Here is an 11,002-nt window from a genome sequence, read left to right as displayed (position 1 = left end):
ATTTACAATTGCATGAGACAGATTTGTATATTTAAATCTAATCATACACCTGTATATACCAGACTCATTTAGTGTGACCTTTCAGTACACAATTCTAATAGAATGGCAGAAAATGTTTTGCGCATTACAGTGCATAACATGTCATCATGAAATTAAATAAACCTGTGAACTTGCACCTACATAGCCTGGGAATAAGTACATCAAGAACACTACCGGTATGTGTGTAAACACTATATTGATGCATACTAATATTCAGGAGAATGCATAAGGGGAATCTGATTAGACTTCAAAGCATTATAACATTATTATACACACTGTAGTGTTTTGGATAATAAATGGGACAAACAAATAAATTAATACTAACATGCAATATATTTGCATACATGTACCAAAAAACTGTTGTCTATATTGTAAATACTGACAATACCTTAAGTAGCTTGTTACCATGGTGACAATAAATTGCACATCAAAAAAATTATTTATAAATGTTGGTTAAGTATGGTACGTATCAAAACTAAACAACATTTAGGAATGCTGTAGGCGTTTAAGTAATTTGCAAGCACACATTAAAGTTTTAAACTGACTAAAGTAAAACAAAAATGTGTATCTTGAATTAAGCCCAAAGCAGCATAGCACCTACAGCACAGGATTTAGTTAAGCATTAATAGTCTACGGCAACATGAGTTTCAGACCCTGTGACTGATAAAAGCTTGTACCCACTGCTTGACACTATTAAACAGCCGCCCAGGACACATGGGCCCCAAAATCTCAGTCTGGACCCCCAAAACTTCAAAATCTTTACATACAGCTCGTGCATACAGACCCTGTTTTACATCTTTCTTCATCTCTTTTTGTTATGGGGGGGGGGGGGGCAGGGAGATGTACTTAATACACAGAATATAAATTCAACTGGAGGAGTTGTGTCAATTTGGAATATCTTTGACCAGATCTTTGTTTACGCTAAGTCTAGACCAACAAAAATTTAGAATACATAAAACATTGTAAAACAAAGACTATCTATACCTTTACAATGTAAACCATCATAGGTAGGTATACTATGTAGCACGGGAAGGAATGAGGAATGGGCGGGTAAGATAGCGAGAGAGCCTAGTCGTCGACCACGATGGACAGAGCCCTGATGTCGTTGAGCTTGGAATGGAGCTCCTCCTCAAAGTCATCATCGCTCTGTACCGTCTCATTGTGTTGTAATGATGCTGCTATCTCAACATAAATCTTGAAGCATTCCGTGTAGTATTGGACCTGCAAGAGCAATGACCAAGGTATCCGCATGTTTATAATACTATAAATGATTTATATAGTGCAGCTAATAAATATATATACTCTACTGCGTTGTGATGAGGACACAACCATAATTTATTCAAAAAGCTTCTGTCTTCAACAATGCTTTGAAATCGGCAACAGATAGGACTTTTCTTATGTCTAGTGGTAGGTTATTCCACAGCTTTGGAACGGCTGACAGCAATCTGGGATGAATAGCATTTTAAAAGAACTGTTTTGTTTTTAATGAAATCTTGAAATTCTCAGATTAGTTGAACCTAAAAATAAAGTACAAATATCTTGTAGGTAACTACATGCGCCTGACAATGAAGTGTATTATATGCAAATGTGATATTGGTGAAACAAATCACATTTGAGCAAGCTCCAAAAAAACATTGTGTTATGGTATAATGGTTTATCCACATAACTCTCAATCCAAATTTTGAGGGTTCAAATTCCAGCCTGGCACTAACATTCTTAGGCAAGATATTATTTCATGTTTGCCATCCCTCAATCCAGGTGTAAATGGGTAACACATATGCTAGAGCAATACGTATTTGGCCGCTCGACTACGACCATGGAAATGATATTGGAACGCCATGGGCAGCATGGTTTGACAGACGTGAAAAGCCACAAATATTTTCATCATTATCATCATCATCATCATCATTACCATCACCACCACCACCACCACCATCATCATCATCACCATCACCATCAACATCATCATCATCATCATCATCATCATTATCATTATCATCATCATTATTATTATTATTATCACTATTATTTATCCTGACTTCAAAGAAATTTGGCATACCTCAAATTGGCTCTTGACGAAGTATCATTATTAATATCATTAGTATGAAGCTTACTTGTGCTTTGATGAGAGCCTCAAAACATGGTTGGAAGTAGTTTATCCTGGCTTCAAAGAAGTTTGGCATCCCTTCCATCAGCTCTTGATGCACTTTCTCATATTCCTCCTTGGCTGCATCCAGTGTTTTTTTACTCTGAAGAGAATGAGAGGTGATGAGGTCAATTATAAAAACGCTTTATCGTGAATCTCCTGTTGACAAGATTGTAGTACATACCGAGTTACCTTTGTTTAGATTTTGTTACATGGCTGATAGATTCTTACCTTCAACAATCCCTGGTCATGGTCACGTTTTGACCACGGAGTATGGCGTCATCAGCATTTATTCACAATTCTCATAATTTTCTTGTATTTCTTCTTCTTCTCCCCCCTCCTCCTCCTCCTCCCCCTCCTCCTCCTCCTCCTCCTCCTCCCCCTCCCCCTCCCCCCTCTCTCTCTCTCTCTCTCTCTCTCTCTCTCTCTCTCTCTCTCTCTCTTCTTCCTCCTCCTCCTCCTCCTCCTCCTCCTCCTCCTCCACAAATGTGGATTAAGCAGTATCGTACCTGTTCTAACTTGGCAAGATAAGGACAAGGCTTCTCCTTCTTCTGGTACTTCTCTAACTTGCTCTAACAACACTTCTGAACCTAATCCTATCACAGAACCTAACCTAATACACAACCCTCTATATCTAATGAAATAAGTCCCAAGAACGATTGTGGAAACATCAGTATTGTACCTGTTCTAGCTTGCCAAAATTAGGATCAGTTCTCTCCTTGTCAAGGGTACTTCTCCAACTTGCTCTGACAAGCTACCCACATCAAACTATATCAGAACCGAACCTAAACCAAGTCACAACTCAAATCCTAACCCTGATGTGAAATAAGGCCTAGAACGAATGTGGATTGAGCAGAACTGTACCTGTTCTAACTTGGCAAGATTAGGACCGGTCCTCTCCTTGTCCTGGTACTTCTCCAACTTGGTCTGACAGCGACTGTACTCCTGGAGGATCTGCTCCCTCTTCTTCAGAGCTACGTAGATCCCTGGAAAGATCCCACTAAACTTCTTCATGGGCTCAACCATGGTCCTAGTAGCACTGAGGTTCTGTGGGGTTTGGAAGGAATACTTGCTGTGTTATTTTGAGAATATGATCGTCATTGGATAAGGTACATGTATAAAGTGAACAATTTCTCCTTTATCAGATTTTTAAACTATTTTGAAGATGCTATTCAAGTATTGATCACATTCATAATTACATGTGCCAATTTCAGTATTATCATCATCAACATCATCACTACTGTCAATATCACACCACAATCGCCATCACAACCACAAGAAAATCTCCCCCTCCCCTCCCCTCCCCTCTCCTCCCTCTCTCCCTCCCTCTCTCTCTCTCTCTCTCTCTCTCTCTTCTTCCTCCTCCTCCTCCTCCTCCTCCTCCTCCTCCTCCTCCTCCTCCTCCTCCTCCTCCTCCTCCTCTTCCTCCTCCTCTCCCCCCTCCTCCTCCTCCCCCCCTCCTCCTCCTCCTCCTCCTCCTCCTCACCATCACCTGTCTTCATCCTTACCAGTTCATGCGTGAATTCATCAACCTTGCTGATGGAGGTGCTGATGCCCTCCAATGATTTGATATCAGGTTCTGTGTTTAGGATAGGGCTAGCAGCTAGGTTGTGAGCCACTCGACACTGGTGCTTAGACAGCGACGTCATCGCTTCAATGCACTTGCGCATATCCTTGTACAAGCGTTTAGTGGCTTCATCCAATCTGTCAGTATTGAGGAGAAACAAAAAAATATTTTATAAACAACAAATTTACATTTTTGTTAAAGGAATCAAAGAAATTTGCACGAAATAGTTAAAAAATGATAACATACACTGTACGTTAGTATGCTATATACCGGTAACCAAGAATACCAACGTACCTTAATTTTTTATTTCCACTGCAACAGAAAGATGTTTGCTCTTAATAGCTCAAAACATAAAAATAGCAAGAAACAGTGCAGTACAAAATAAATTATTGAGAATAAATTTCAAATTATACTTACACTTCAATTTTATTCACTTCTGTTTCAAAATCCTTTTCCTCCTGCAAAAAAAAGAAGAATCCAAACCTTGTATTGACTGTTCACTGATATCAAACAATAACTACAACTACATGTAGGTGCAGTGCATCATTATACGCTCCCTAGCTATATGTGTATTCAGTAGATTGTTTTTCAGAGTGTATTTACATCGTGAGGGAAACAATAAACCAAAAGAGCATATAATGAGCCAAAATCTCATTCTCAACATCAATTAACGCACCAACCCATAGCAATTTTACCATAGATAATTGTCAAGTTTAATAAGTTACCAATCTAAAGTTAGAACATATTTATGCATAATTTAGTGACAAAATAAGACCTTCAAATTTATTTCAAAGCATTAAGAGATCGATGGTGAAAATTGAAAATAAATACACACAAAACTTACATATAATATCTTCATTGATCTCAAGCTAGAACAAATGCATGCAAAACAACTGATTATACATGTACCTCTACAAGACTTCAACTCTTACAGAGTGAGTTAATACACTTTCTAATTTACTGATTCCCATTATGATCCCCTTTATATAAAAAACATTTCCTCCTGTTCTACAGTCTAGCTCTGGATATGATGATTTACAATTTACCTACTGCTGTGCAGACGGCCTCATCTGTTGACCAGTTCAAGAAAATGCTCAAGTCACATCTATTCTGCTAGAAATTTCTTATTACCAGCCTACATATACTTTACTGATCTCTGAGAAGTGTCTAACTTTTGTTTTTAAGTGGCCCAAACATTGTGGAGCGTGTGTGCAGCGCTTTGTAACTGCAAGGAAAAGGCGCTATATTAAATATCTTATGGATTGGATTGGATTACAATTAAATGAATATGATGTTAATCTATGTGTATATTAAATCTCGTAAAATTGTGAAATGGCCTCTTTAGAAAAACATATTTCATGAGAGACTCACCTCCCTTGTCAGCACTGTCTTCTTCGGAGAGGCTCCTGTAAACCTACTGAAAAAATTCCTGCAGGGAGTAGGGAAGAAAAAGACTTAAGGAAATTAATAAAGTCTCAATCTAGTCTCCAGACGGATTAAAACATAATGATATATTTATTATACCCGGTAATCTTATAGATGAGTTAGTTTAATAAATACAAGGGCAAATCACCACAGAATATACATAGTTTAATTTTGCAATTTTAGTATTACCCTAGGCCTACTATATTAGTCTAGCAATCATAGCAATTGGGCACTCCAGCAAAGCATAGAGAGTCAATGCTAATGCGTATTGACCTCTAGCACTACACTACGTGTTAATATATAGGCAGTATTTGAATACATGAATAGTCAATACACTCATAACACACAGATGCACACATTCATGCTGATGATCGGCAAGTTTGACAGTGGACTCACAATTTGAATTTTTTTTATTAGATCTAATATATACTTTTTAACATTAGAAATTTGAAAAAATTGTATTTTAGACTAGACTCTAGATCTACTGCTATTTAGGAGTCATTAATCGTCACTAAAGTACCAATTTTTAGTGAAATCAGTTGAGCTTTGTACAGTGGTGTTTGAAATGTTGAGAATCAATAGCGCAGCTTTCAATACACAGCCAGGATAGTAATGCAGCTATGTCATGTGTGGCAATTGGGGACAATTCTGGTGAAAACAGAAAGGGAATGGCCATGCAAAATCAGTCTACAATTTCAGCTTTTCAATTAATTATTGCTGATGTTCCACATAGATTAACAACTGATTAAGTTCTACATTATCATCAACAACAGTGAGGGGTGGGATGGTAGGAATCAATCATCCATTCAAATATTCAATACATTAATCACAATGGCAATGGGCAACTAGTTTCAGCTCAGTCCCACGTTATCAAAATGATGTAAGTTTACAGCTACTCCAATAGGAACACTGCATAAAGATAGAAAGCGGAAAATAAATCATTCTACTCACCAGCTCATATTGAATTTTCCCCACAGGTTTCAGAACGTAAGAGAAAGATCCGCTTTAGGTGACAAATTTGATGTATTTTGATGATTTGTTGTGATGGATCGAGACACACCTTATTTACAAAGTGATACAATCAGACAGCAACAAAGGGCACATTTCACTTACACAATTTAATAAAGAATACGATAGAATTTAATCATTGAGTATAATATCACATTTTTACTTTTAAAAAGTACAAAGTATAAATTTTACAATTTTTAAAAATATAAAATATGATTTAAAGTTAGTTTAAAAGGATTAATAAATTAATAATTTGATAAAAAAACAAATAAGATCTGTATTTTATTAGGGCCGAGTAGCTCGGCAAATATTTTTCTAAATTTTTGTTAGCCAAGTTCAGTATTTATAAGAGCAAAATTAGAGATGGCTGCCCTCCAAAAAGTAACCCGACAGGCTTGGGATATATTCCGCCTGTTTTTTAAGGACAGAAATGCTAACATTGATGGTCTGAAAGCTCTACAAGAAACAATGTCAAAGATTCAAGCTTCTGATCTAAACATTGACGCCAGCCGAGCTATGATAGAACAACAAAGATTGCCACCGAATCCAGCAGCTTTTGAGGCGGCAGCTGGAGGAGACCCTTCCCAGCGCGCTCCGGTAGGATACATGCACATCTTCGAAGACGGTGTCATGACAATGGGCGTGTTCATTATAAGAGAAGGAAGCCGCATCCCTCTTCATAATCATCCAGGAATGCATGGTCTTCTCAAAGTGCTCTATGGTGATATCTCGGTTAGAACATTCAACACCATCACTGAAGACTGGACTAAATTTCCAATCTCCAAGTTTGAAGGTTTCCCAGAGAACGAGCCTCCGAAGAAACATTTATTGGCTCCGACTCGACTTGGAATTGATCAGCACTTCACAGCATCTTCAGAAGCAGTGTTACTCACCCCAAGAGAAGGAAACTACCATAGTTTAGAATCAGTCGGAGGACCCGCTGCCTTTCTTGACATTCTCTCTCCACCGTACGATCCGGTTATCGGAAGAGACTGCCAGTATTTCAAGGAATTAAAATCTTTGCAACCATCTTCTTCGGAGTCAGACCCTCACTGGTTGATGTGTATCTCTCAACCTCATGATTTTTGGTGTGATGAAGTGCATTATCCTGGACCAGAAATATCCATCCCATCATGATGAGCATTTTAAATGGCACAATAATCTTCAGTCTAATCAGAAGGACTTGTATTTTGATGAAGATAGATACATTAAATATGTGCAAGTCCAAGGCATCTCTGATGTGGTCATGTTTTCATCCATAGTTTTTTGGACAACTCATCGCCCTCTGCCTGCTGGATGGAGGGTTTTTAAGGCCGTTTTATTTTGTTTTTAACAAGTTAATGAAATTCATCTTTTTTTTTACAGTTGAACCTGGTTGTCCTTCAGTGGTTCTATCAACTGATATATGTGTGTTAATTTCTGTCACATATTCAATATAACTTACGTTTATTAATGTAATTATTACAAGGCAAATGAGATTTTCATATGTTGGACTTGCCTTTACCATGACACTTTGACAGATTTTGTACAATTATATGCCGCACCTTTATAAGTGATGATGATCATGCGATAGATTTCTGCTTCGCATTCAAGTTTTAATAAAGATTCTGTGAATAACGAAATGGTTCACTTTAACTATTTTATAGTTGTAGAGATACATGTATCTTTCTTTTAATTTGAAAATGTTATGAAGAAGACTAAATGCCAAGCTGTTCATTGATCCTTCCTGCACAATATGTTTATTACTGTGTGTCAAGAAAATTCTCATTTTCATTAGATACATGTACAATACAATGAATACATGATAACCTAAGAGATCAAAATAAAAAAAAATTTCTTGTTGTTTTTGTTACACATACCACAGTACAACAGTATGAGTATTTTAAGTCTAATATTACAGACTTGCAGTTGTGTGCATGCATATTATTGATGTATGAACCAAATTTCAATATGAGCTATTTGTTTATGCACATACATTCAGTGTATGTACATGTAGATCACTCTTGCAATCATGTTTGGTACAGGTGTACATGTAGTTAGCTTCAAATAACATGCATGTACATTCTATGATAGATCTTTAGGATGAACACTGTTGAGACTTGAGACACTGTTGAGACCTGTATAATTCGCATTGAGAGCAGAAAAGGGGATTTTATTCTTATGTGCACAAAATCTCCTGATTCATAACCATAAGTGAGCTCAAAATTTAATGAGAAAGTTCATACACAACAGACAGTAATTATGTAAAGATAAACATGTATACATGGTATAGTATCTTAACCAGGGCTTAAATTAATCCAAGGCCACCAAGGCCATGGCCTTGGATGCTCCTTTGATTGGCCTCAATGCCCCTCTCATTGGCCTTGGAGATTTTTTGTGCCCTTTCCAATTTTTCCTATTTGTGCTGTAATATAGGAATGTGCCCTACAGAAAAGTGGCCTTGCCCTAAAAATATTGAAATTTAAGGCCTGATCTTAATTCATTGACTATGATAACCAACAGTCCCCATATGAACCCAAGGGAAATATGTTAATTCAGTAGTCAATGATTTACCATATTAGTTGACTTGAGACAAGTGAGTGTCATTAAAGAAAATCACGTCTGAACGTGTGCATAACAAAAACAACATGTCATACATTATGCTTGGGGTATTTTAGAGAGCTGGAGAGATCTGTCTTGCAGGAACATAGTGTATATGCTTCATATTTTTAAGATAAAAAGTTGGCAATAAGAATGATAATTAATACAATGCTTTGTTGGTTTGATTCAGTTGAGTAAGCTTTTATCAAATTAATCATATTAACTATAATTTAATGTAATATCAACTATTTAGCATTTAGTAAAAAACAAGATTGGTTTGATTCTGCATACATGTATCATATACTGTGACTGTACCATAAAAGTCTACCCATTAATGCCTGGGAAAATGAAGGCTTCAAGAAAATTAGTATTTGCTATGGAGTCCAAAACGAATTTGGCTAATAGTTTTCTTTTGTTTGAAATTTATGTGTGTTTGCCAAATGAGAAATGCATGCATTGCGTTCTGATTGACAGTTCTTGATTATCAATAATCAATAGTACTTCTTGCTACAGATTTTCTGTAGTGTCTACAAGTATTGTTAATTGAGAAGATATATTTCAAAAACCTTTATTTTTCACTAAATGCTATATTTTACATCTTATAATTGAAATTCACAGATTTTGTCTTGCTACCAAATAAAAAAAAGCAGATCGTGCACATTTCGTCGCTGTTTTCACGAAGTGACGGTAGTGAAAAAAAATTGCATTCACTTTGCGTTACGATTTTCCTCACTACCATCACTTCGTGAAAACAAGGACGATTTGTTCAGCATGTTTGTTTTATAAATGCTGTGTTACTTTTCAAGTGAAACTTGAAAGTCAATCATGTACCAATTACAGTGTGTACAAATAAAATTTTTAAAAATCTTCCCAAGTCATTATTGCATTTTGTTGTTCATGGTACTTATGGTCAATAAATGATTAATACTTTGGCTTGATGGCATGATGGGTGATCAAAAGTTGGAGAGAGAGAAGGAGATAAAATGGAAAAGGAGATGAGATGAGATCGTGAGACATATGATATATATATATAGAGAGAGAGAGAGAGAGAGACAGGAGATAATGTTTGCTCCTGGAGGCTTCTTGCTCATCAAAATCTTGATTAAAAAGAGACTCGAGTGATGTATACTATGTAAGGCATGCATATCCTTGTTTGTAATGGTATATGTGCAATATAATTGGATTACTCTCTGCGCTGCCCCCCCCCCCCATCTTTCTCTCCTCTTCCCCTCTCTCTCTCTCTCTCTCTCTCTCTCTCTCTCTCTCTCTCTCTCGCTCCCTCTCTCTCTCTCTCTCTCCCTCTCTCTCTCCTTAAATCACTCTCCCTCCCTCCTGTCTAAATACCTATGTGCTTCTCTGTGTGTCTTTTCTCTTACTTCTCCTGTAAACCCCCGACTTGTTGAACTGAAGGAGGACTCCATGCATTTTTTATTCAATATATACCCACTATATAAAAGCTCCCTGCCTTACTTTAATTCCCCTACCGCACCCTCCTCCCCCCCCCCCCCATGATTAATTACCGAGAGCTGCACCTGAAATAAACCAGAAAACAGCCGATCCACTCATTCTGCCGTAATGTCCAACTTTAGACAAAGTAAGTGAGCACTCTGCACATTCTAATACTCCACGAAATTCAACGCGACGCCTAAACGGTGCTTACACAAATTACACACTTTGAAAATCCTCCAAAATTGAAATTTCACGAAAGTGACATGATGTTTTCTCATGAAATTATGGGTAAGGGGGTATTTTCAATCGGATGGCACTAAAAGTATTGACAATATTTTACGGTTGAATGAGCATTTTCTAAATTGCGTACTTTTGTATTAATGTTTATTATTATGCGCTGTCGTTAAATTCAATCAGTGAAGAAGGCAGAGGACGACTTTTACTGAAAGCAGTGATGTGTAAACACACTTGCTTGCGTCATCGGCAGACAAAAACAACTTAATTAAGTAACCTCACCCTCAAAGAAAAGGCTTCAAATTCCAGATCTTGTTTTTCCTATTCATTTAGATAAGATTAAATATAGAAACGTCTGCGAAGGATCAAGCACACGGCACGCTTTTTTCAGGCGCAAAGGAAAAAAATGATAGAGGCTATTTTGGGGAAATGTTATTTTATTCGCAGTTCTGACCCATGCAGATCTCTGTAAAAATGGCTTGTATTTTTAAGGAACATGGCCAAATACCTCTAGAACTGTTTTTTCCTTATAAAGGCAGCCCAGGAATTTCACC

At 37.1% G+C, this 11,002-nt stretch overlaps 2 protein-coding genes across 2 annotated transcripts; one reads left to right on the top strand and one right to left on the bottom strand.

Annotated features, from left to right (window-relative positions):
• Positions 1-858: 858 nt before the first annotated feature.
• LOC100893242 (bridging integrator 3) lies at positions 859-6,280 on the bottom strand. Its single transcript, XM_030985310.1, has 7 exons — positions 6,129-6,280; positions 5,124-5,181; positions 4,170-4,210; positions 3,694-3,889; positions 3,050-3,232; positions 2,154-2,288; positions 859-1,260 (listed from the first exon to the last, which is right to left on the bottom strand). The coding sequence occupies exons 1-7, from the start codon at positions 6,134-6,136 to the stop codon at positions 1,108-1,110; spliced, it is 774 nt and encodes a 257-aa protein (XP_030841170.1). The 5' UTR covers positions 6,137-6,280; the 3' UTR covers positions 859-1,107.
• A 240-nt stretch (positions 6,281-6,520) lies between these two features.
• LOC582096 (2-aminoethanethiol dioxygenase) lies at positions 6,521-7,773 on the top strand. The gene has a single exon (XM_003725375.3). The coding sequence runs from the start codon at positions 6,549-6,551 to the stop codon at positions 7,320-7,322; it is 774 nt and encodes a 257-aa protein (XP_003725423.1). The 5' UTR covers positions 6,521-6,548; the 3' UTR covers positions 7,323-7,773.
• Positions 7,774-11,002: the final 3,229 nt, after the last annotated feature.

Source organism: Strongylocentrotus purpuratus, unplaced genomic scaffold, assembly GCF_000002235.5.
Source record: "Strongylocentrotus purpuratus isolate Spur 01 unplaced genomic scaffold, Spur_5.0 spur5_scaffold_15, whole genome shotgun sequence".
Taxonomy (NCBI): Eukaryota; Metazoa; Echinodermata; class Echinoidea; order Camarodonta; family Strongylocentrotidae; genus Strongylocentrotus; species Strongylocentrotus purpuratus.
Note: the sequence above shows the minus strand (reverse complement) of the source record. Positions and strands in the feature narration are given on the sequence as shown.

Bases quoted from the DNA above. Each gene is read 5' to 3' on its own strand.
- LOC100893242 (XM_030985310.1), bottom strand. The intron at 4,211-5,123 runs GTGAGTCTCTCA...TTTTTTTTGCAG, and splicing joins AGACAGTGCTGACAAGGGAG to GAGGAAAAGGATTTTGAAAC. The intron at 3,890-4,169 runs GTAAGTATAATT...CAATACTGACAG, and splicing joins GAAGTGAATAAAATTGAAGT to ATTGGATGAAGCCACTAAAC.
- LOC582096 (XM_003725375.3), top strand. From the start codon at position 6,549: ATGGCTGCCCTCCAAAAAGTAACCCGACAGGCTTGGGATATATTCCGC.